The 23,366-nt window shown below is 41.5% G+C and overlaps 3 protein-coding genes across 3 annotated transcripts in view; 1 reads left to right on the top strand and 2 right to left on the bottom strand.

Moving 5' to 3' along the window:
• The window catches only part of LOC106590128 (plexin domain-containing protein 2), a 193,414-nt gene extending 184,745 nt beyond the window's left edge, over positions 1–8,669 (top strand). The window contains exons 13-14 of the mRNA XM_014180733.3: positions 1,963–2,126; positions 4,182–8,669. Of these exons, the coding sequence (XP_014036208.2) occupies positions 1,963–2,126; positions 4,182–4,301 (284 nt within the window). The 3' untranslated portion in view covers positions 4,302–8,669. The remainder of the gene's footprint in view (positions 1–1,962; positions 2,127–4,181) is intronic.
• A 5,958-nt stretch (positions 8,670–14,627) lies between these two features.
• On the bottom strand, positions 14,628–19,214 carry gimapl (GTPase, IMAP family member like). Its single transcript, XM_014180731.3, has 3 exons — positions 18,993–19,214; positions 17,620–18,369; positions 14,628–17,209 (listed from the first exon to the last, which is right to left on the bottom strand). The coding sequence occupies exons 1-3, from the start codon at positions 19,021–19,023 to the stop codon at positions 17,184–17,186; spliced, it is 807 nt and encodes a 268-aa protein (XP_014036206.1). The 5' UTR covers positions 19,024–19,214; the 3' UTR covers positions 14,628–17,183.
• A 121-nt stretch (positions 19,215–19,335) lies between these two features.
• Positions 19,336–22,668, bottom strand: chmp4c (charged multivesicular body protein 4C). The gene is made up of 5 exons (XM_014180732.3): positions 22,240–22,668; positions 21,705–21,882; positions 21,325–21,433; positions 21,007–21,139; positions 19,336–20,889 (listed from the first exon to the last, which is right to left on the bottom strand). The coding sequence occupies exons 1-5, from the start codon at positions 22,475–22,477 to the stop codon at positions 20,828–20,830; spliced, it is 720 nt and encodes a 239-aa protein (XP_014036207.1). The 5' UTR covers positions 22,478–22,668; the 3' UTR covers positions 19,336–20,827.
• Between the last annotated feature and the right edge of the window lie 698 nt (positions 22,669–23,366).

The following is a 23,366-nucleotide window of genomic DNA, read 5'->3' as shown; positions in this document are numbered from 1 at the left end:
TTGCTTAATTAACTCAGGAACCACAACTGTGTAGAAGCACCTGCTTTCAATATACTTTGTATCCCTCATTTACTCACTTGTTTCCATTATTTTGGCAGTTACCTGTATGTAAATCCACAATGACGGGCCATGTTTTAGCAAACAGGTTTGATTAGCACTCTGGACCTCCCTGTTTTCCTCTGTGATGATGGAGATCAATAAGGCAGAGAGCCAGGAGAGGAGGGAGCTGCCTGTGGCACTGGTGGGTGGCTCGTCACTAATTAAACCAAGAAAGCGAATAGAAAAGTAAACAAATATACATACACAATAAATAAATAGACCCAGAAAGGAATGCTGCCATAAATCTGTAAGAGCTGAGAGAAAAAAGCTGTGACGGTCATCACTTCATTAGCTCACTCCTGCGATGATCGATGGGCCAGCCTCCACTGGGGCTCACACACAATCACATGCGCACGCGCACACACGCACACACACACACACACACACACACCACACACACACACACACACACACACAAACACACACATCAGTGGGAATCAAACATGGTGAGAATATAGAACAGGGTGTTCCAATGTTATCTTATTATCAGGCTTTCAGCTTTGATTGTTAGAGGGCAGGTTTCAATTGACTAGTAGTAGTAGAAGTAGTACTAGTAGTTCAAACTTAAAAGATGCAATATTTAACTTTTTGGGCGACCCGTCCAAATTCAGTTATAAAGCTGTCATTCTCATTGAAAGCAAGTCTAAGAAGCGGTAGATCTATTCTATGTGCGCTATTTCTATGCCTTCTGTTCTTAAGTTTCATTTTTGCATCTTTAACTTTCGGTTTTGTACACCAGCTTCAAACAGCTGAAAATACAATATTTTTGCTTATTGAAAATACATTTCACAGCGGGTTAGATGGTACCATGATTCTCTACGCCATACATTGATGGTTTTGTCACATAAACTGAAATTAGGCGAACTATTTGAATTTTAGGGAAGAGGAAATGGCGGTGTGATTTCTGCATATTGCACCTTTAAGAAAACAATCACAACATTGTTATGTTAATGTGATCTTCAGAGTTGGAGGTGTCAGTTAGTGATTCAGAACTGGCTGCCAGTTTGGACAGGTTTGTCTCTGTCTCGTCCCACAGACGTGAAGATGACACATTCACATTCATTTATGGCTCTCCGTAGGACAGTCAATCATTATGGAGTCTCCTCTCCACACACCCACCTTATCAAACTGGACTGTCATTACTGAAGAGTGTCTGATAACTCTCAATATCGCCATCCATTTTCTCCCATCCAATAACACCATAGGCTAACCTTGGTTTGGGATTATCTGCACCTTTCGCCGCACCTGCTATAACAACTCTAAATCTGTGTACACAACCAATAAACTTAGATTTTATATCTCATGCCTCTGCTGAAGCATGCTGCTCATGAATAGCTAAACAGGCTAAGCCACAATGATGCTAATCTCCTCCTTCAATACACACGCACGCACACACACACACACACACACACACACACACATATACACCGTATCTGCTGCTGAAGGCTGAGCTAGATCCGGAATCTTCCGTGAATGGTTGGAGGAGAATTGTTACCAGAGTTGTTATGATTAGGCTGTAAATGCTGAACAAGGCATTTACAGTATACAATAATAATTTCAGCATCATAACATTTGTTCAAATTAACTTTTAATCACAAGCGTGTTTATGAAGAGCGAGGCCCTACCGTGACAAGAACTGGAGAAACAGAGACCAGCAGCATCCATGAATGATGAGTGTCCCCTACTGTTGAATAGGAAAAATGCAGTGAAAGTGTGTGTTCAATCTCTAAGCACCTGGTAGACGGATTGTGCCAATTGTCTGTGCGTGGGTGCGTGTGTGTGCGCGCGTGGCTGTGTCTGAGTGTTTGGGTCTGTGTGTTCAAGAGAGAGATTCTAAAGGGTGTTTTGGCTGTGTTTCTCCAGCGATGCCAAAGGAGAGTTCTGCAGAGCGGAAGGGCACACACCCCCTGCACACTGGACTGATCCTGGGCATCCTCATGGTCATGCTCATCATGGCTGCCACAGTCCTGGTCACCGTCTACATCTACCATCACCCCACCTCGGCCGCAAGCCTATTCTTCATCGAGGTGAGTCTTAACACTATCACTACTCTATGAGAGGCTACTAGCAGCTCTATGCACATTTGCGATTCCCTGCAGGAGACCGGGGTTCAATCCCTGTGAAGGGAGCACCCTTCTCACTATATCTCCTCTTCACCTATCTCCCACGGCTTCTCATCTGTGTGTCCATAAAGCATAAAACATATGAAAGAAGAGTGCCTCTCCATCCACTCTCCCCAAAGAATAACAAGTTCATGAACAAAGACAGGTATTGCTTTGACTTCTCAAAAGTCCAAAGTATCCACTAGATTTAGAAGTCCCTTTGGTCTGGACTGTCTATATGTTGGTCAGTTATGTGACCTGAAGTACTTCAGAACAGCAGGCAGAGACGCATGCTAGCCTGAGGGTAGTCTCTCTCTCTCTCTCTCTCTCTCTCTCTCTCGCTCTGCCTGTCAGGTTTGAATATGATGTGTGCTTTCCTAATCTACCCCAGCAGATACTTAATTCCCAGGTCAGGCTATAACCAGATGCCCTTATGTGTGTCCCAAATTGCACTACCTTTGACCAAGGTCCATAGGGCTCTTTTCAAAAATAGTGCACTTTATGGAGAATAGTGTGCCATTTGGGATGCAGCCCCGCCAAAAACACATTGTAAAGGATAGCACACTTTATAGCTTTACACTTTATCCGTATCTCCAACTCATAAAAATGCATGATTGCTTTCACAGGGCGCAGGCTTGGTTCTTTGTTGATAAATGCCTACGAATGCTTCGACAAGGTTCCGGCTTCATTTGTACGGTTTGGAAAATGTAATGAGACTGATTGAGGTTTAAACATCCAGAGAAAATAAACGACAAACGCATAATCGTCAAGGTTAATATCGCACAATGAGCCAATCCCTCGACATGGAACAATTTCCCTGAGAGAATTCAAATGCTTCTCTCGCTGAGCTCTCATCACTCCCCGAGTGGTTTAGTACATGGTATATATTAAACGGCGAGTTTCAATTAATCTCATACAAATACATCAGCTTCAATCGCACATGCCTAAGATACCTCAGATATTATTTCTCGCTGTCTGCGATACAATGTTCTTTGCTTATTACTAACGCGATCTATCATAATTAAAATGAGAAGGGCAAGCTAGCTACTGACAGCTCAGCTGACACAGGATGTAGCATAGTGGCCTAACCCTGAGCACAGGTCAGTGGCATTGCTAACCTTTGGTCTTTGACCCTAGTCTGAGACCTCAATGACCCTCATGACTTCTAACATGTTTATATACGGTCCTCTAATGCCGGGTGTACACTACACGACTTTCAAAATCCTCACACCGCTGAGCCTCTCACATTAAACGGATGCCTTTCGTGTAGTTCTTTGTCTTGCCAACGTAGTGGTGCGCACACTAAACGATCTGGTGGGGTGTCACACAATACAAGATTCTTCACTTGGTCGTGAGGATTCTCCGTACCACCACACTGTCTTGCAAAAGCAATGATATGATGACGTGATAAGATTGTTAATGTAGCTAGAACAAGCTGTGGCTCAAAGCAGCCTCATAAGTTTTCAGTCAGACATTCACGCTTGCCATACAGAGTTGACATTTCTAGCCGACATTTTGAATTGAATAACATGAATTGTGAACTTCAGAGCTGTAACGATTTGACACTTTGGCTTTGGTTAAAGGCAAGTACAAATGCATACTGGTAGTCATCGCTCCTGCTCGAGAGTCTACACATTCTGGGTGATCTCACTGGCTTCTTCTCTGGCGAGCTCTCATTGGCTATTGCTGATCATTGTTTTCAAAACTTGTTGTTGCACATCTCACACTACAAGAGCTTTGCAGATTTTGTGCCGATAAAATCAAACATGTTTGAAAATATCTGGGACAGCTAAAAGACATGATCGGTAGCCTCAGATTCTGTCTCTGACCCGCTCACATTAAACAAGCGTCGGTGACAGCTGCGCGCACCGAGTAGGCAACAACATGGGGATTTTGTCTCCGATCTCAAAAAATGGAATTGAGGATAAAATCTTGTACTGTACACCCGGCTTAACATGTGACCCCTTTCCCCTTCTCCAGAGACGTCCCAGCAGGTGGCCGGCCATGAAGTTCCGCCGAGGGTCCGGTCACCCGGCCTATGCGGAGGTGGAGCCCGTGGGCCAGGAGAAAGAGGGCTTCATCGAGTCTGAGCAGTGCTAAAGGGCATCCCCCCCACCACACACACACACAAACACCCCCCGCCGTGCCGCTCTCCCCCCTCCCGTATTGCCCCCCTTGCGCCCGCTCCACAGGGACTGACACACCAGTATTGCACCAGAAACAGGCCTTCCGAATCTGCCGCACCAATGGCGACTGATTGACGCTGGTCTCTTGTTTTGTTGATTAAAACACTCACTGTCACGATTGTAAACTTAAATTAGAAAATTGTGGAGGTGTTAATTTGAAACCCCACACTCTTGCTGGTTGTTGAAGAGTGGGCCTTGTGTTTGATGGACTACCATGGTGGACTACCACCTTCAACCCTGGCTTGTCCAACAGAGAGCTGATCTGAGAGCTTAGGGAGGGTCACTGCCAGAGGGACTGGTGGGGTTTGTGCTGTAGGAAAACCTTGAAAACTGATCTCAAGTCAGCTCTTCGTCCAAGTCCTCAAAGTCTCACACTCATGCTGGTTGAAGTGACTGACTGACTGACTTGTTGGGGACAGAGGGAAAGTAGCCCTGTTTATACCTGGTGCTAACATGCGTCCTTTGTCCTGATCTTGTCCATATTTTGATTGTGCCAACATTTTAAGGTGTAGATGATTAAAAGACACATTGTGATCTGATTGTGATCAGATCTTGCTGACCACCGCCGGAGGTAGTCAGGCACGCATTGTGTCTGGATATCAATTAAGTGTAAACAGATCTGGATGGTCAAACCATTTAAATCATCATAACACCGGCCTTTAAAATCATTGACAGGTATCAAAATTGACTTTGGGCATCAGTAACTGTCTTAAAACAAATAAATCCATATTATTTTAAAGAATATCTGTCAAATAATTTGCATACAGGGAGGCATGAGCTAATCTGGTCACAATGCGGGCACAGTGGACGGATAAGAGACACATTTTAATACTATGTGTAGAGGTGAAAAAACCTTGATCAGATAGTGATTGGATCATATTGATCAGATCACGAAACTCACATGTTAGCACAAGGTGTAAACGAGGCTATTGAGTGGGTTGTACAGAGTAACTGCACTACACTGTGCTGGTGTGTGATGCATTGTGGGAGTAGGTGGAATTATACAATATATTTTTCAGAAACAATACAGAGTATGTGAACAGAGATCTCAACTTTAAATGTCAGTGAGGTTATATAGACTTTACATCCTTTTGTGATTTTGCAAATGTACTTTTTTCACATTTTGTTTCTGTTGCTTTTTTTACTTGGGTTTTCTTAATCATAATCAGTGAGGGGGTTTTGTCTTCCTTCCCACTACCATAATAAGGCTTCTTTACCATAGCTTTTACTCCATAGTGTGGTTCAATAGTGTGATATGCTCTTGCTACTGCCACTCATCCCACCCAGGAGTAGCAGTCTGCAAGTCTGGAAATGTTCAGCTCTGGCATCTCTTTTTTTAAATTTTGTCAAAGATTGTGTGGTTTTTGCTTACTGAGAAAACCTCTGTTTTCCACGATGGGGCGATGGGCACACTCATTGATTTGATTGCTCCCTTATTAACATATGTTGTTGTTGTTTTTTTTTGGGGGGGGGGGGGGGGGGTTACAGTGATTTCAGTACTGCCGTGCCATTATTTCCTTGACTGGAGTCTGCTCAAACATTTTTTGCACAAAAGTTTTTCCATGCACATTTATCTTTAGTTCATTTGACTTGTGGTACTAATGCAAAATTGCAAGACAGGCGCTTGTGAGTGTGTGTGGTTGTGTGTACGCATGGTCTATATGTGAGTGAGTGAGTGAGTGAGTGAGTGAGTGAGTGAGTGAGTGAGTGAGTGAGTGAGTGAGTGAGTGAGTGAGTGAGTGAGTGAGTGAGTGAGTGAGTGCGTGCGTGCGTGCGTGCGTGCGTGCGTGCGGTGTTTGTGTGATTAGATATCCACCTGCTTGAAGGTGGGTCAGTTTGAGCTGGTTCTGTGTAATTGATGCTCATTGGTTGACCTGAGGTACATTAACAAGATGTTATGAGACGTGTCGGCGATACTTAAAAAAACATACCTGGCTTGAGTTTGCCTTGGTTAAAAATTGTGGTATACAGTGTGGTTTTCAATAACAGTTTGACCTGCTGCTGTTTCAACCTGAAGAAGAATCTAAATTGTACAGGTCTGGAGGATTCGTGTTATATAGAGTGAGATATCTGCCGAAACGTTAAACGAACGTAATGTTAGAGTCAAAAATACATTTTTGGAGATCTCTAACTCCATACTGTTCCAAGTCAATATGAATGGATGACTAGTACATGCCATTTAACCCTAGCATAGCAATGTATATACATAGACCTACACCTTAGTAGATTGACTCTCAAAACATTTGCAGATTCGGGTTATTAATGAAAAGCATACATATGATATATTAGATTACTATTTTGTTTTTCTTTTTGAGTGGCCTTTTCTTCTCTATTTTCTTTTCTTTTTATGTGAATTAATGTATCAATCATTGCATAACTGCTGTTGCTGATCGATATAACGGACAAGGCTTTCATACATTGATCAAATCAAACAAAATTATGATTTTTGTTTCTTCATACTTATGATTTGTATACTGTACCAAGACTGACCGAACAAATACAATGAAATGAATTTCACCATCAATTGTAGATTGAGCTGGGAAATATGCCTTGGGTTACAATAGTACATACACACTGTACTATTTAGAATTACAAATAAATAGATTATACAAAAAATATATATTTCAAATGTGCAATATAGCATTCATCAAACTTCATTATGCATTTTTTTATTTTCAAAAGTTTAGTGATAATGATTGGGAATTATTTAGGGTTACATCATTGATGATTAATGAATCCCCAATTGCACTGAGACCAAAGACCCATCCCAAAGTTTATTTTGTCAGCATACTACAATGTTCTCTACCATGGAGACCTGCTCTCTACTCTGTGTCCAATGTTCACAATCTCTCACTTCATTCCCCACCAAGTCCTAATCTATCTTGCCCTTTAACGTTGAATCAAACCACTATTTTCATATTGCACTCACCACTGAGCACACCGCCACAGACCTACATTCAACTCAAAACACACGCAGAGACATAGGCACACACTCACGCAGACATACGCACACCGACGCATGCAACGTACGCACACACACACACGCGCGCGCACATGCTCGTATAGGATGAATGATTCATCAGCTGCTCAAGAACTCAACACAACCCCATTCATAACAAGTCCATCTACAGAGGTGGAGTTACTGAGTGCAGCAACCCTCTACTGAACATTACGATTATTTTCCAAAACAGTGTTAGAGTCGATGGGCCGGACACGTGACTACCCTCATAGCTTTTCCATGCCTACAGCCAAATGCTGTAGTCCCAAATGCTACCCTATTCCCTACAAAGTGCACTATACAGGGAATAGGGTGCCATTTGGGATGCTGGCACTGCTTTGAGATTGGCTCAGTCTTCCCTTGTGGAGAAATGCTGTGTTGTTTGAGCTCTCTGGGACATCTGCTTGTTCTGCTGCCACCTAAAGCTGTAAATGTTTTTATAACTACTCAAACCTGTGTCCCAAATGGCATTATATTCCCTATTTAGTGCGCTACTTTGGACCAGGGCCCATAGGGCTCTAGTGAAAAGCAGTGTACTATAAAGGGAATAGGTTGCCATTTTGGACGCAGATGAAGTGGACTGAGGATGGATCTGAAAGAGGGGTTTGAGTTTTGGAAACAAACTTGGAGGATGAAGTGGGGGGCATTCAGTAGGCCTAAGTGTTCAGTCTGCGTTAGACAGTGAGTGCAACACTTTCAAACTAGGTGTTTGGGAGAAGAAACCTATTCAAGTTACTCCAGTAATCACTGAATGGCCTGATTGCTTTTAACCAACATTCTCTTAACATGCTTTTTTTAGAATAAGAAAAGCAACATTTGCTGCGTTTAGACAGGCAGACCAATTCTGATCTTTTTCCCACTAATTGGTCTTTTGACCAATCACATCAGATCTTTTCACATCAGATCTTTGTCAAAAGACCAATTAGTGAGAAAAAAATATAAGAATTAGGCTGCCTGTCTAAACGCAGCCGTTGTGCTGTTGTTGAGATTAGAATACTGCAGAGTGCTGTTGCTTTTTCTACAGACGAATGACTTAAAACGAACAATGTAGCTCATACAGGTACAAGTCTTGTTCCACGGTGATTGCCTGAACTCAAAATGGAGGACGGAGGAAGATTCACATTTCTTCTAAGCTGTGACCCTATGTTTTGTTTCCGATCTCATTACAAAACTCTTTAGGACATGACAACGAGAGACTCAAAAATCACACAGTACCCTAGCTGTCTGTAATTTCTGTAACTACTGTCATTTTGATTACATTTGAAATAAAGAATGTTGTTTAAATCTTGTTTTCCACTTTTCCGTTCACCTCAAATGTCCGACTTAGTAGTTACTGTTGTGACATTGGGGAATTGTACACTACAAGTATAATTCATCATTAATACCTAAGTAGCAACACAAAAGAGACAGCCCTGGTGACTATTCTGTCCTGCCCCTCTCGGTCAGTCTCTTATCCTCCCCCCGGTGAGTTCTGTGTTTCTCTTCCCTCCAGCAGAGTCCCTCGTGGTTTCCTTTGAAGGCTGTTGGTCCATCCTGCTGTGTGAGCAGCGGTGTAAAGTACTTAAGTAAAAATACTTTAAAGTACTACTTAAGTCGTTTTGAGGGGGTATCTGTACTTTACGATTTCTATTTTTGACAACTTTTACTTTTCTTCATTCCTAAAGAAAATAATGTACTTTTTTTGCGCCGTACATTTTCCCTGACACCCAAAAGTACTCGTTAAATTTGGAATACTTAACAGGACAGGAAAATGGTCCAATTTACGCACTTATCAAGACAACACATGGTCATTCCTTCTGCCTCTGATCTGGCGGACTCACTAAACAAAAATGCTTCGTTTGTAAATGATGTCTGAGTGTTGGAGTGTGCTCCTGCTTATCGATACATAAAAAATTAAAGACAATTGTGCCATCTGGTTTGCTTAATATAAGTAACTTGAAATGCTTTATACTTTTACTTTTGACACTTAAGTACATTTTAGCATTTGCATTTACTTTTGATACTTAAGTATATTTAAAATCAAATACTTTGACTTTTACTCAAGTAGTATTTTACTGGGTGACTTTCACTTCTCCTTGAGTCTTTTTCTATTAAGGTATCTTTTACTTTTACTCAAGTATGACATTTGGGTACTTTTTCCACCACTGTGTGTGTGTGTGGATGTCTGAGTGCTGCTGACAGCTCTCCATCTCTGAGGAAGAATCAGCAAGAAGAGTCTTTTCCTCAGTGGAGTGCTAGGGTAGCCAGTATTTTCCCCGGCTTGATATAAAAAGATGTAAAAAAATATATATATTAAAAAAAGAGGAAAGGATGTTTGAGGCATAGAGGCAAAGGTGAAATGACTATGGCTGGGTAAAATAGGGTAGTCTGCTGGGTTAAGCCTCTACATCAACGTGTTTTTCAAAGCAATTCAGCCAAAGCAGTGGCCACAATCTCTCCTGAAGTTAAGTTTTCGATGACGATTAAGAGGAAATATTGTGGTGGTATCTCATTCAAATGCCAAGCGTGGTATAAATCATTGAGTTCCAAAAAAAACCTTGAGCAGCTGCAAAACTGTCCTACCCAACCCAAATTCACTGTTGAATCTTGTAATCCCTGCTGTTGTGGATAAATAAATGAAAAGCGCACACAGAGTGAAGCGAGAGACAGACACAGGATGCTTGTATTAAACCTTAGTATTCTGTACCCCCAAGCCACTAGACCCCCTAACAGATATGTTTCATTTAAATATGACACCAAAAACTTCAGTTGGTGTAATCCAAAATCCATTTAAAGTTTTCTGTCTCTTGAGAGGCTGTTTAGTGGCTGTGCTCAGTTTTGTGTGCATATACAGCTGATTGCAATTAGACAGAAGCCGGGGGATAATGCCTTTTTGAAGCTGATACACAAATGCAAATTGATGACTAGCTTCCCATTAAACAACATGTGAAGACAGCAGAACTGTCTACAGTCTTTACACAACAGAAGCCTGTCGGTTATTAAAAAAATGGATCTCCAACGCGGGCAGATTTAATTAAAGTTTCAGATGAGCTCGGCAGCTCTGCATCTGACAGCTAGGCTACACACGGCGCAGCAGCATGAGTGTCTGTCTGGATGCGTCTTTCTGAGGCTGTGATTCTGACTTTGTAAACAAGAAGGTGTGTGTGTGTGTGTGTGCGTGCGTGTGTAAACAGGTGTGTTTGGGGGTAAATTGAAAGCAGGTTTCATCGAGCAGATGTTGAGATTTGAGGGGCTCTTTGACTGGCTGGGGAAGTCACTGCTGCTAGACTTGTTTAAGTAAACGTTTGTGTGTTTTTAGGATCAGCACCACAGCGATGGACCAGTGGAGTGTGTTAGGGGGGATCCAAAGCCAGGACCAGGAGCTTTCTGTGCATGGGGGGGGGGGGTCAGAGAGTGGACCACACACACACACCAACATGTGGGTGCACACACACACAATTGTCATCCTATTCTTCCTGATAAACCGTGATGTGGTAAATAAATAACAGCAAGACGGAAGCATTTTAAACCATCCCTGTAGAAAACAGAAAAGAATAGCCATTGTAAAGAAAAAGTCACCAATCCAGAAAAAGCCCCCTTTAGGGAATACTCATCGTATATCCGGACTGTCACCAGAGCCTGCTTCACCAAACACTACCGCTGGGGAAAATACACTAAACAGGAGTAACACTGCAAAAAGGGAGAGAGACATGCAGAAGAAAGCTCCAGGGACTCCGTCTGAAGCACCAACAACATTGTGCACATTACTCTATACCCCACCTCAGGTGGGCCACTTGAGGTGAGGACAGGGGTGTAGAGGGCATGTAGGGAATGGAGGTGCACTGCCGACTGCCAAGAAGATTCCTCTATACTGTCAGTGGTTTGTAGTGGTGTCAGAGGGCAGTCCAACAACATACTATAATTTATTATAAACTGGGTGGTTCGAGCTCTGAATGCTGATTGGCTGACAGCCGTGGTATATCAGACCGTATACCACGGGTATGACAAAACATATTTTTATGACTCTAATTTCGTTGGTAACCTGTTTATAATATCAATAAGACATCTCTGGGGTTTGTGGTATAGGGCCAATATACCACGGCTAAGGGCTGTATCCAGGCACTCCGCATTGCGTCGTGCGTAAGAACAGCCATTAGCCGTGGTATATTGGCCATATACCACACCTCCTCGGGCCTTATTGCTTAATTATACATATATTATAGTATTGTTATAGTATATTAAACAACATGTCCATGAGCATAATAATCTGGTAACACCCTGGCAACCACCCATCTAATATTAATACCATAGCATAATTTTTGTAGGTTTTGTACACTGAATGCTGGATTTTATAAGTACAAACATGATGTCTTATTGCCATCTAGTGGTCCAACCTACTCATAGAGTACAGGTCCATTTAGAATAGGATGCAATTGAGTTCACATGAGTCTTCCATGCTGAAAAAACCCCAGTATAGACCAGCATAAATTGCAAACTGGTCTATGCTGGTCCATGCTGGTCAGATGCTGGTCAAGCTGGTCTGACCAGACCAGACTTCATTGTGTTCATTGTGTTTTCACTGGTGAACAGCCTTCATTGTTTTCATTGGTAGGCCAGCCTTCATTGTGTTTTTGCTGGTGATCAGGCTTTCGTTGTGTTTTCGCTGGTGACAGTGTTTTCCTTAAGTACATGGAGTAGAAAAAGTAGCAAGCCAGTGAGTCCGGGCTGGGTGGGCATGGGGGTGACGGCCCCCCGCATTTTTTTTTTTCTTTGCAAAACAAGCTATTTTGGTGGCTTCTGGTACATTCTAATGCCTTGATTCAATCCAAAATACACAGATAAATTATTGAATACTTGAATACGATTTTACTTCCCAGACTGGTGAATTTAGTTTTGGAATTGATTAGAAAGATATGACTTTGCAATAAAAAGTAATTGTTAGTTGTTTTGGATATTGTCTAGGCCTATATGTTCATGACAGTTTTGAAACCTTTCTTCTCTTGAGATTCAAGTCATATTCAGAGTTGTACTGCAATATATGAATTACCACAATTATTTTTCTTCTTCAAATTATGTATTTTATTGGCTCTGCTGCTGTGGACACTTAGGGTAAGGAAACCAATTTGTCATTATGTAATTTGGGTGAACTATCTATTTAATAGTTTGGCCTTTCAATCAATCACTGTGGGTGGGATTGTCAGGGGAGGGGGCAGGATGTTTGCAGTGGCAATTTTAGCATGTAAATCTTGGTGGGGCAAATGCAACCATTTTTTTAAAGCATGCCAGCAAAGCCACTACACAACACAACACTAAATAATACATGAATTGCACTATAACAGTGGCAAACGGTACCCACAAAGAGGTGTCACTACAGTCCCTGGTTCGAATCCATGCTGAATCACATCCGACCGTAGTCCCATAGGGCGGCGCACAATTGGCCCACCGTCGTCCGGGTTTAGCCAGGGTAGGCTGTCGTTATAAATAAGAATTTGTTCTTCACTGACTTGCCTAGTTAAATAAAGGTTAAATTAAAAATATATATATTTTTAAGCGGAGCCTCATCTGGCAGCGAAAAAGTTTATTCAGCCTCATTTACTGCCTTTTGAAAAACCATAGCTGACTTGCTTAAATAAATATGGTTTCTACTGACTCCTTGTGGATTTGTGTAACTCAATAAAAAGTGCATAGAGAGAGAGAGAGAGAGAGAGAGAGAGAGAGAGAGAGAGAGAGAGAGAGAGAGAGAGAGAGAGAGAGAGATGCAACTATTTTAGTAGACCTATGTCGTCAAAAAGTAAGGTTAATATACTGAATAAAAATATAAACGCAACATGTAAAGTGTTGGTCCCATTTTTCATGAAGTGTGTACATTACCGACTTCAACTGTATATATAAATTATAATTAGCCTATTTTGCGTGTTATTTTGACATTCATTCGTGTTACAGTTTGCAAACAATGTAAAAAAAAATATATATAAAGTCGCGTACAAACATGGTCTCTTGAGTAAGGCAGCTCCAAAATGCAGGTGTTTCAGTCTACCTCAGTGCTTTCTGTGGCGGAGGGGCAGCCAGCGAAAGCACAGTGTAGGCGTTGGTAATATACTCCAGTTGCGCCGTAATTGTCTCAGTCTTCTATCTCTCATGGGGATACTACGTCATCGCAGAATCTTCAGGGAGAGCTAGGCAGTTCAACACTCTTGGGTGCTGCCATAGCTTTACATTAGAAGCGCCCGTCCAAGAAGGCTCAAGGTCATTGGCCACAGATAAAATGATGTCAAATCATGCTATGTCTACCGTGGCTTTGATTGGACTGATCTTGTCAATATCATACTTTCAAAATCTTAGTTAGCTAGACAAGCAGTCGTCATCATGAATCACATTGACAATCTACCGGCAAATCCTTTGCAATCCTTGTCATATGAAGAGAAAGCATAGATTAAACAGTATCAGTGCTCATCAGCCATTGGACATAAACAATACATAACAAGTAAGAAATTGCAAATGCAACATATGCAAATGTATCATTCTCCACATTTAATGACAGTTTCTTTGTGGACTTTTCCCCATAACAGAAGCACGCAAATGTCCTCTCGCGCAATGATCGAGACCCAAGGACTGAGCATGCGTGAATCCCTTGGCTTGATATGGCGAATGTATCCATCTAACGCGCTCTACAGCGCCTAAAGTCATTTTCCTGTGCTTTGCCACAGTTAATTTATTGATGCGCATCAGTTCTAGCGCGTTAATATGTTCTAAGGAAAAAGGTTGGAAATAGCCTACCTTCAACTGGTAACAAAAAGCTGTCACGAGGTGCGCACGTGCTTCTGCCGGCTGCAGCGCTCTCAACATACACGCCCCCTCCCCATTTTGGCAGTACCTCTAATTAATAATTATTGACTTCAATAACATCTCAATCACTGACACACACCCTATTGACTGATACACCAAGGACTCCACTTAAAAAGGGACAACCAATATACATGGTAAAAGATCCTTAGTAAAATGTTGAATCAAAACCAGGCTCTGAATTTGGTAGTCCACACACTGACCAGGATATAGCGATCTTTGTCTTTCTGTGATTCCTCAAATCTCCTTACCTTCTTAACCATATTGGAGGAGAAGGTCCATGGGCCCTCCCCTGAGCTTCTTTTCCAATTGGTTTTGAGCAGGAGATGAGAGCGTACAAGGAATTGAGGAAAGATAAATTGATATTTTGCCTTCAGATAGTAAGGACTTGACAAAAACACTGGAGGTCACAGGTTCGCAGAAATTTCATCAAAATATACACTTTATTTGGATACTTTAGGAAAATATATAATTGTCTACTACAGCAATAGACAAAATAAACAAAACAGCATCAATTATAAAGGGAAACAAAAGACGACTAGTTGCGCTGACTAGAGATGACACCTACCTCATCTCCCTCTAATAAATCAATCAACCAGCGGCAACTCGAAACAGAACTTTGAAGATATTTCTGTGCTGATACTTTACTTGACTCAGAAACCTTACAGCACATGTGCATTCACGTAAGTGTAGCTAACAGAATATGATGTAACATCAATGCGTAGCATCAGTATGGAGATGTTTGTAAAATGGTTTGTATACATTATCAACATTGAAAGAAATTCGTATTATACTCACCACTGGATGTTAGTTAGTGCATGTAGCTACCACTAGCTAGTATTGATTGTCAGAATAGGAAGAAATTATAAGAATAAAAGACCTACAGTATATAATAATAATATAAAAATGATAATATGATGACGATAATGATATGATGAGACATTCTTGTACTCACAGTGTTAAGCCTATTGCAATGCTATCAACATGGGCCATGTTGCAATTCTACATCAGATGAGTAATTCATGTTTCAATTCTAACTAATCTGAATAATTAAGCGACCCTACTTAGAGTGTTATGGAAGCATATAGCTGCCAAAATTCTATATAAAAATGAAATGGGTAAAATGTATCATTACACAATAACATTTTAAATTACATTTCAGTAGCTATGCACTTGCATAGAAGGTTGGGTTTGATACATGTGGATTTTGTATATTTCACACACATTTCACACCCATGAACAAAACCCAGACATAGATATTTGTATTCTCTACTAGTAGAGTAAAACCGTACCTGCACTTCAAGTGCTTGATAAAACATTGTCTAAAATGCCAATTTAGGTTTGGTCACAATTCGGTAACTTTTCCACACACAATTCCCTGAACAACATTTTCGCAGACAATTATTAAACATTTTTAAATCTAGTAGTGCAATTGTACAGAATACCTGTCCAGGGCTCTATACTGACATGTTTTACAATGAGCAGATGTGCTCCTAAATAGAAAAATGTAGGAGTTAAATAAAAGTTGATGAATAAAAAAGGTTAAGAGTGTTCCATGCTCAATCAATTATAATTTAACCTTAAATATTTGAGCCACTTAGGCGAGACAAATGTTCAGCTGCCTCTTTAATGGGAGGGCCTTGACCGTTGTTAATGGTGGGACTCACATGTCTGTCTGTGAGAGATGATATTCTCCGACGTGTCTCTTCGCTAGCAGTTGAGCAAGCTCTAACTAACATTAAAAAAAAAAAAAATAGCGTGTGAACAAAACGATGTAAACTGCCACGAAACACGAAGACAAAGTCCCACTTTAGTAGACTTTCGGGTAAATTCGACCAACTTCGATGCCAGTGCGCTTCTTAAAAATGTATCGTTCAGCATTTCCCTCAGTGCGCACAGCCCCCCCAGGCGCTGTTGCTGCTCGAGGTGGGATAGCTATATGGATTTCGTAGTTCTTTGTTTTGTTTCATAGAGGTAGCTAATCACACCAACAAATACTTTGAAAATGTCTACAGCAGATATTTTCTGGGGCCATAAATCACAAGTCGCACATGTGCTCATACTTGACCAACACACATCTATTTTGAGACACATATGAGAGTAAAATGGTTGCTCTGTAGAGCCCTGCTGTCTAGTATATACTGTAAAGACTTGGTTAAGAAGTATCACAGGGACTTCCCTGTCTCTGTCCCAGCCTCAGAGACTTGTCTCGTACTGTAGTTTTCCCATTATCCTCCCTTCATGGAGCAAAGGGTAGGCCCTCTATCTACCCTAGCTCTAACCACTAGGCAGGTAGCCTATACTAGGCCCTCGCTCTAACCACTAGGCAGGTAGCCTAGTGGTTAGAGCGTTGGACTTGTAACCGAAAGGTTGCAAGATCGAATCTCCGACCTGACAAGTTAAAAATCTGTCGTTCTGCCCCTGAACAACGCAGTTAACAAACTGTTCCTAGGCCGTCATTGAAAATAAGAATTTGTTCTTAACTGACATGTCTAGTTAAATAAAAGGTAAAACAAAAAAAATACAAGTACACATTAGCCATCTGAAGTCATTTAGGGTTTCTTCCATCGTCCTATATGAATGTCTGTGATTTTGTTCTTGGTCATATTTCTTTTAAAATTTCATGTGCAAACCAAATCAGTAAAAATCGAATCCCCAAATAGATACATTTCATCAGAGCTGACATTGGTGGGAGGTAACAGTCTCAAACAGCATAATGTTAGCCTACATCCAGTTACAGATAATATCGCTCACTGATATAAATTAAAAAATATATCTTAAAACTCTAAAATAATCTGGGACTGTATTCATAAATTGAGTGCTGATCTAGGATTAGGTCGCCCCTCACAGGTCTCATTCATTATGGATCTAAAAGGCAAACTGATTCTAGATCAACACTGAGACAATGTGTGAATACAGGCCTTGAGGTTAAGGGTGATGTATGGATGTAGATTCAGCAGCTCTTAAATCTCTCCTTTAGTCAGTCAGTACATCCACTGAATCTGAAAATGGACACATAACAGATGTAATATAATTGGAAGAACTGTCATTGTCATGTCTATGTGAAACTATCTAGGCTAGTTAATGGCAGTATTGATATTACTGGAGAGGAACATTGCCCTGTCCTGGACAATCCTAATGGATTGAGAGAATAGTTATGGTTAGCATAGAAAAAAATGAAGGAAGAAATGTTAAAAAGGGTTGAGGGGAGAGGTAGTGAGACTAATTCCACACTACATGAGTAATTCAAATACAGTTACCGTAAGTGGAATAATACAAATGTAATGCAAGTTCACATTTTTGGAGTGAAGAGCAAAGATTCTACATTTCACCCAGTCTGAGGTTTAGCCTATGAGACTGCTGTTTCCTGGTACCAGACTATGCCTGAGTTGTCAGTAAAGCTGTCACTCACTGTGGGGCGGGTCCACGTCCAGTTTTGCCAATCCTACAGCAGAGTTCACTTTGGGCCTTGCCCCAAGCTCCCGGTTCTGTTTTTGGTCCAGATGTTTCTTCTCCTCCACCTCCTCTGGGTTATAGATGCCCTCCTCTGCCACCACCTTCTCTATCTTCTCCATGAGCCGCCTCAGTTGGGGGTGCTCCCCAAATATGCAGTTATTGATGACAAAGTACCTCCTCTTGCACTTTTCCAACACCCACTGCAGATCCTTCCCCTCCCGCTTGATGTGTCTCTCGATGGACATGTTCCTCAGTACCTCAGCCCAAGTGAACACTAGAATAGTATGCCTCCACACGCGCTCCCCAAACAGGGCCAGGTGCTCCTCGATGCGGCCCCGGTCCACCTCGGTAAACATGCCCACGGGGATGACAAGCAGGAAGGCGTGGGGGCCAGGGGGACCACACATAGAGGCGCCCCGTATCATCTCTTGCTGGTAGAGGACAGGCGTTGTCTGGGCTGAGAACCAGCCCGGCGTGTCTATCACTGTCACCTGGCGTCCCTCCACCTCAGTCTGACGCTTGACACAGAACTCAGCTGCCCGTTCTAGGCGGAACTCCTCGCGGCCCAGGATGGTGTTGCCTGTGAGGCTCTTCCCAGGCCACCTCCAGCCCAACAGCACCAGCCGCAGCTCAGATAGACGGTTGGCTTCCCGGGCTGCTGCCGCCAGCCTCTTCTCCTCCTCCTCTGGGTCAGGCACATCCTCTCCTGAGGGTACACATATCACAAGTCATTAGCAAGGACTTTTTAGCTACTACTGTTTCAGCAGTTTATTTAACACACACCTGAGGAGTATTTTTCTCCGCTAATACAGGAGTAATTAAGACTAGTTCACTCATTTTGTGGAATTAATTAATTTATCAGGGGGTGCATTAGCATCTTCGGCTCCCCTACTTCCCGCGGCTATGGATTCTTTAGTTAGCGCTGCATAATGCTTTATCAAATTCAAATCCCTTATTGAAAATGAAAGAAAGCCAGTTAAGAACCAAGTCATATAGCCTGCCCTACGCATGTGCATTGAGGTCTATGAGGATAGCGGACAGCTAGCAATCACTTTGACTTTCATTCGTTAGTCCGTGCCAACAAAAAATCCAGCCAGTTCATCATCTCCCGTGTGTTTATTTATGGTTGAAACCGGAGTCTTGCTTTGTGTCGTCAGCCAAATTAGTCAACTATAAAGTGAAACGTGTCACATTCGGGTCAGAGTTAAACTGGCTAACCTAGCTACCTAGCTGTTAGCATTCCGTAAACTATCGATAACCGGCTTTTAATAGGATTTGTTCGATTAGTTGTATCGATTGACTTGAGACACCGTTTATATTGAGACCCACCTGTTGATTGAACTTGTTTCTCTGATTCCATGCCGGTGCGTCGTTATTCTAAAATTGTATTCCGCAATTAATCCGCTGGAGAAGGATTTCCTGCTTGGTTGACATACGGCGCGGGACTACACATTTTAGCAGGACGTGTGTGCGGGAAACTTGTGTTATGGTGCCCCCTTGGAACCTCCTGCGGACAGTGCAGCCTACCTCGATTATAGTTCATTGTACAGTGGAGGTTTGTGGCTTGTGCGGGCCCTGATAGGTATTTGACCGACTATTGCATTACCAAATTACTCCCATTGGACAGTGGTCACATTACTGGAACAAGTTACAGTAAAAAAATAAAACTTCCTGAAAATGACCCCAAAAAAATGGGGTAATTTTATTTTGTTAAAATCTTCAACATCCTTCATATTTACAAAAAATATATTATTGTTAAACTCCAACTCTAAAACTAACATTCATAGCATAGTGAATTATAATAAAGAATATGAGTGAAGCTCTAACACAAACCCAGCACCTTTTACAAAGGTAGCCTATTGATAAGAGACATACAGTACAGTGCCTATTGAAAGTCTACACATTCTGCTGCCTTCAAATTAAATACATTTCATTAAATGTTCACAACCTACTCCACAATTATATTAATTCAACAAATGTGTTGATTGTGTATGTCTTTACACCAGTGTTAAACATTGGGTAGAATCACAGCTGTAATTTATCTTAGGGCAACATTTATCCATTGTTTTTGTCAAAATTACTCAAGCTCAGTAAATTTGGTTGGGAGTCATTGGAGAGCAATATTCAAACCTTGACTGATTTTCAAGCAGATTTAACACAGGTCTAAGACTGGACCATTCAGGAACACTTAACACCTATAGGAAAGCCACAACAGTCCGTCTTTGGCATCAACATTTGTGAAATTTTCCAGCTGAAAAATTATAAAACTATCCCAGGGTTAGGTATTCAGAAGCCTGTGGCAGGGTTTCCTCTAACTTTTTATCTCCTTTCATATTTATTTTCATCTTGTCTAACTTCCCAAGCATTCCCATAGCATGTGTCTACCACAACACTGAAGCAATTTAGACACTTCACTTTTGAAAATGTGGAGTTGGTTGTGTAGATCGTTAGGAGAAAAAAAAAAAACATACAGTTGATTCCCTTTTTAGATTTAAAGGGATAGTTCACCCAAATGACACATTGGTTTCCTTACCCTGTAAGGCTAAGCAGTCTATGGACCAGGTATGACAGCAATCCTTGCATTTGTTTTATTTCCTTGGCACTATTACCAAATGCAAACATTTAAGCATTTGTGGCACAAAACCCATTCAAGTCATAGTACCGATATTAGCATTTTTTTTTTTTTTTACACACCATGACCAAATCATACAAAAGTATCTACAATTGATTGTGAATCTCAAAGTCACTTATACACTGAACAATGGCTTAAATGGGATTTGTGCAACAAATGCTAAAATGTTATTGGTTTCCTTACCGTGGGCAGGGTATGACGCAATCCATGTTTCGGTTTAGTTTCCCTGGCACTGTTTTAAAGTAGGTGAACTATCCCTTTAATTTTAAGGCAGCTAAATGTGAAGAGGGGTGTGTAGACCTTCACTAGCGACTGTATCCTTCATTGACAGAAAATGTTGTAATATAGCAGTAATAAAAATCTCCTAGTCAGAGCTCACATTCCAATACGTCACTTCCATATTTGTACAACACACATAAAAACAATCCAACAAAATAGAAATCATTGGCTCTTCCCTAAGAAACTTAATAGAACAAAAAGATAAAAACATTCAAATTAACCTTCATACATTTTAGAGTCCGGTGTGTGTTAGTTACACTGCCCAGGCTGCCAGCATCTGCATGTCGTCATCATCCTCTACCCTCTTCTTGGACGCTGTAAAGCAGGAGGTCAAACTGACTCCAGGTAACAGTTTTAACACCCACTGTATTATAAAAACTAGCATACACTTCAACTAGTTTATTATTCTGCAGGCCCTTGTCCTGTACTTACGAGTGCGCTGGCTGGGTCGAGTTGAGGGCAGCTTGGAGGTGGGCAGTTTGGAGGCAGGCACACTGGGCACTCTGCCCATGTTCGTCATGCTGTCCTCCAGCTCCAACTCTGCCAGCTCCGCTAACAGCTCATCCTGCAGGATAATCAGAATGAGATGCATGCAGTATTGTACATGTTTGGCAGTCAGGAAGTCACAAAACCTAAGTAACCTATCAAGCAGCTAAATAAATTAATCCTCCACTGGTCACAGTGAATAGGCTAAGAGGATGAAATGAGATGCCTTTTATTTTGAGAAATGGTGAGCAGTAAATAGGTTACCTCATCAAATGCATCTCCGAAAGGTCGGGAGATAGCATCACAGATCTCCTGGGCCACTTCCTGCGACTCGGTGATGTCCTGCATCAGAGAGTCAATTTTATCCAGATCCCTGGGAGGAAAACAGAGAAGATTTAGGAACAGTATAATAGTACCGGTAGGTACATCAGTAAGCCTAGTTAGATATGATCCTCTTTTTTGCCTGATATAACGTTAAACTCCGGTTGAAATAGAATTAGGAGCATATAATTGGCAATAAAGTAAACCTTGAGAAAGAACAGTGTTTGATGGCTACCAAGGCCCAAAGTTGTGCACTATAGGTAATAGGGTGCCATTTGCGGCACATACCCATTGTTTAATGGTTATTATCCTTGTTCACTCACATGTTCTGGTGGACGCCCTTGATGGCCTTGGCAGCGTAGCCCATGGTCTTCAGGACCTCAGTGTTGGTGTTGGCATTCTCCAATGCCTCCCTTTGGAACTCGATGGTGGAGAGGGTCCCGTCAATCTGAGTGAGCTGCTGCTCAAAGCGCTTCTTCCTCTTCAGTGCCTGGAGGGCCGCTGGTGGTACAGAGGTACAAAAATATGGTTACGATGATTATTAAATAGCATATAGAAGTACCAGTTGCATCTTTAGTAGTTAAGAAAAAAAAGCAATGGCAGAAGGGGTACAGAAAGACCCAAATTAGTATGACCTAGATAGGAGTCATTAAAGAAAAGTAACTGATAGCCTAATGACAGTAGATTGGGCTGCAAGCAGCACTGACACAAAACTATTGTCTGTTTCTAGGAGTTCCCTGTATTGACAAAATAACAAAATACTTCAGAGAAGACGGTATCCTATTAATAGATTGAGGTTCAGGTGATTCAACATGGACCAACCAAATCATGCAGACGTGACAATATCACAATACATACCACGTTTATTCTTGAGGCCATTCTTCTTCGCGATCATAATTTCTTGTTCAATTTTATTTTCCAAGAAGTCCTGTTTTTTCGCCAGCATCGCCTCTGTTTCTCGAAGTTTGTGAATGGCCTCCTGCGGGGTAGGACCTGTCCGAGACCGATGGCCATGTTTCGACTTCGAAGAGCTTGGATAGTGGCTAGAAGAGCTCGAACTTGAGCTTCCCTTGAACAATTTCGAAATTTTGCTCATTTTGTCCTTTTTTTGTATTCAGTTAAAGTTACTTTTCAAATGTCGCTCGTTAGATCAACTTCTCTGGAGAAAGTCGCGCCAGGTGCAGGTTGCAATTCAAGTCCGACGGCTTCAATTCAAAAATAGCTAGCCAGTCCCACACACCTGAGTGACGATTCCTGAAATGTGACACCTGTGGCTGGCGGTGGAAAATAACAATAGGCTTTTATAATGAATGACACAATGGCCTAGGCCCTAGCTATTAAGAAAAAAACGCGAATTTTAAAAAGATAAATAACTAGGCCCCTATGAGAAAAGATTGCATATAAAGGACAGGCTTTAAGAAATGTATCTAATTATTTAATGTCAAGAAAATCAACACAATAATCATTTAAAAAAACAAAACATTTACAGTGGAATAATTCACCTACAATGTAGGCCTTTTTACAATGTATCACTCATAAATGTATCATTACTAGTTAGTACAACGTATCCATTTATCATGGACAGAGAAAGGTTTAGATTTAGTCACGTGAGTCCGTTGTAGGGACAGAGCAAAGATTTTTATAAGTAACATAAGATAGACCACAGCCTGTTGTTTCCAATGGGAGCATAGTCACAGTGGGCAGAACAAGCGAGGAGTTGGACGGAACCAAACACGAACTAGCGAGAGCCGATTGGCGCGTTCCAGCATATATTTGTACATTTCCGTTAGAGAACGCCTACTCTGTGAAGTGCGCGTGTGCAATAACTCAACTCAACTTTGACAAAGGGTGAATTCTACAAAACTTTGGCCACTCTGTTCGTAACAGATTTATAGTTTTGAAAACAGAAAACTGCATTGAGATCAAATGTTTAATAGATGAGAAAATTTGCCGAATGTCGGATAAAATCCCCCTCGCTCCATCTT

This window comes from Salmo salar, chromosome 29 (assembly GCF_965601325.2).
Source record: "Salmo salar chromosome 29, fSalSal1, whole genome shotgun sequence".
Lineage (NCBI taxonomy): Eukaryota > Metazoa > Chordata > Actinopteri > Salmoniformes > Salmonidae > Salmo > Salmo salar.
Note: the sequence above shows the minus strand (reverse complement) of the source record. Positions and strands in the feature narration are given on the sequence as shown.

What these genes read in the sequence shown, in the direction of transcription:
- gimapl (XM_014180731.3), bottom strand. Translation starts at nt 19,023, where the DNA reads ATGGAATCAGAGAAACAAGTTCAATCAACAG. An exon ending in GAAACAAGTTCAATCAACAG is followed by an intron (nt 18,370 to 18,992) that starts GTGGGTCTCAAT and finishes GTGTACCCTCAG; the next exon opens with GAGAGGATGTGCCTGACCCA. An exon ending in GGACGTGGACCCGCCCCACA is followed by an intron (nt 17,210 to 17,619) that starts GTGAGTGACAGC and finishes GTCCATTTTCAG; the next exon opens with ATTCAGTGGATGTACTGACT.
- chmp4c (XM_014180732.3), bottom strand. Translation starts at nt 22,477, where the DNA reads ATGAGCAAAATTTCGAAATTGTTCAAGGGAAGCTCAAGTTCGAGCTCT. An exon ending in AAGGGCGTCCACCAGAACAT is followed by an intron (nt 21,434 to 21,704) that starts GTGAGTGAACAA and finishes TTTTCCTCCCAG; the next exon opens with GGATCTGGATAAAATTGACT. An exon ending in TCGGAGATGCATTTGATGAG is followed by an intron (nt 21,140 to 21,324) that starts GTAACCTATTTA and finishes ATTATCCTGCAG; the next exon opens with GATGAGCTGTTAGCGGAGCT.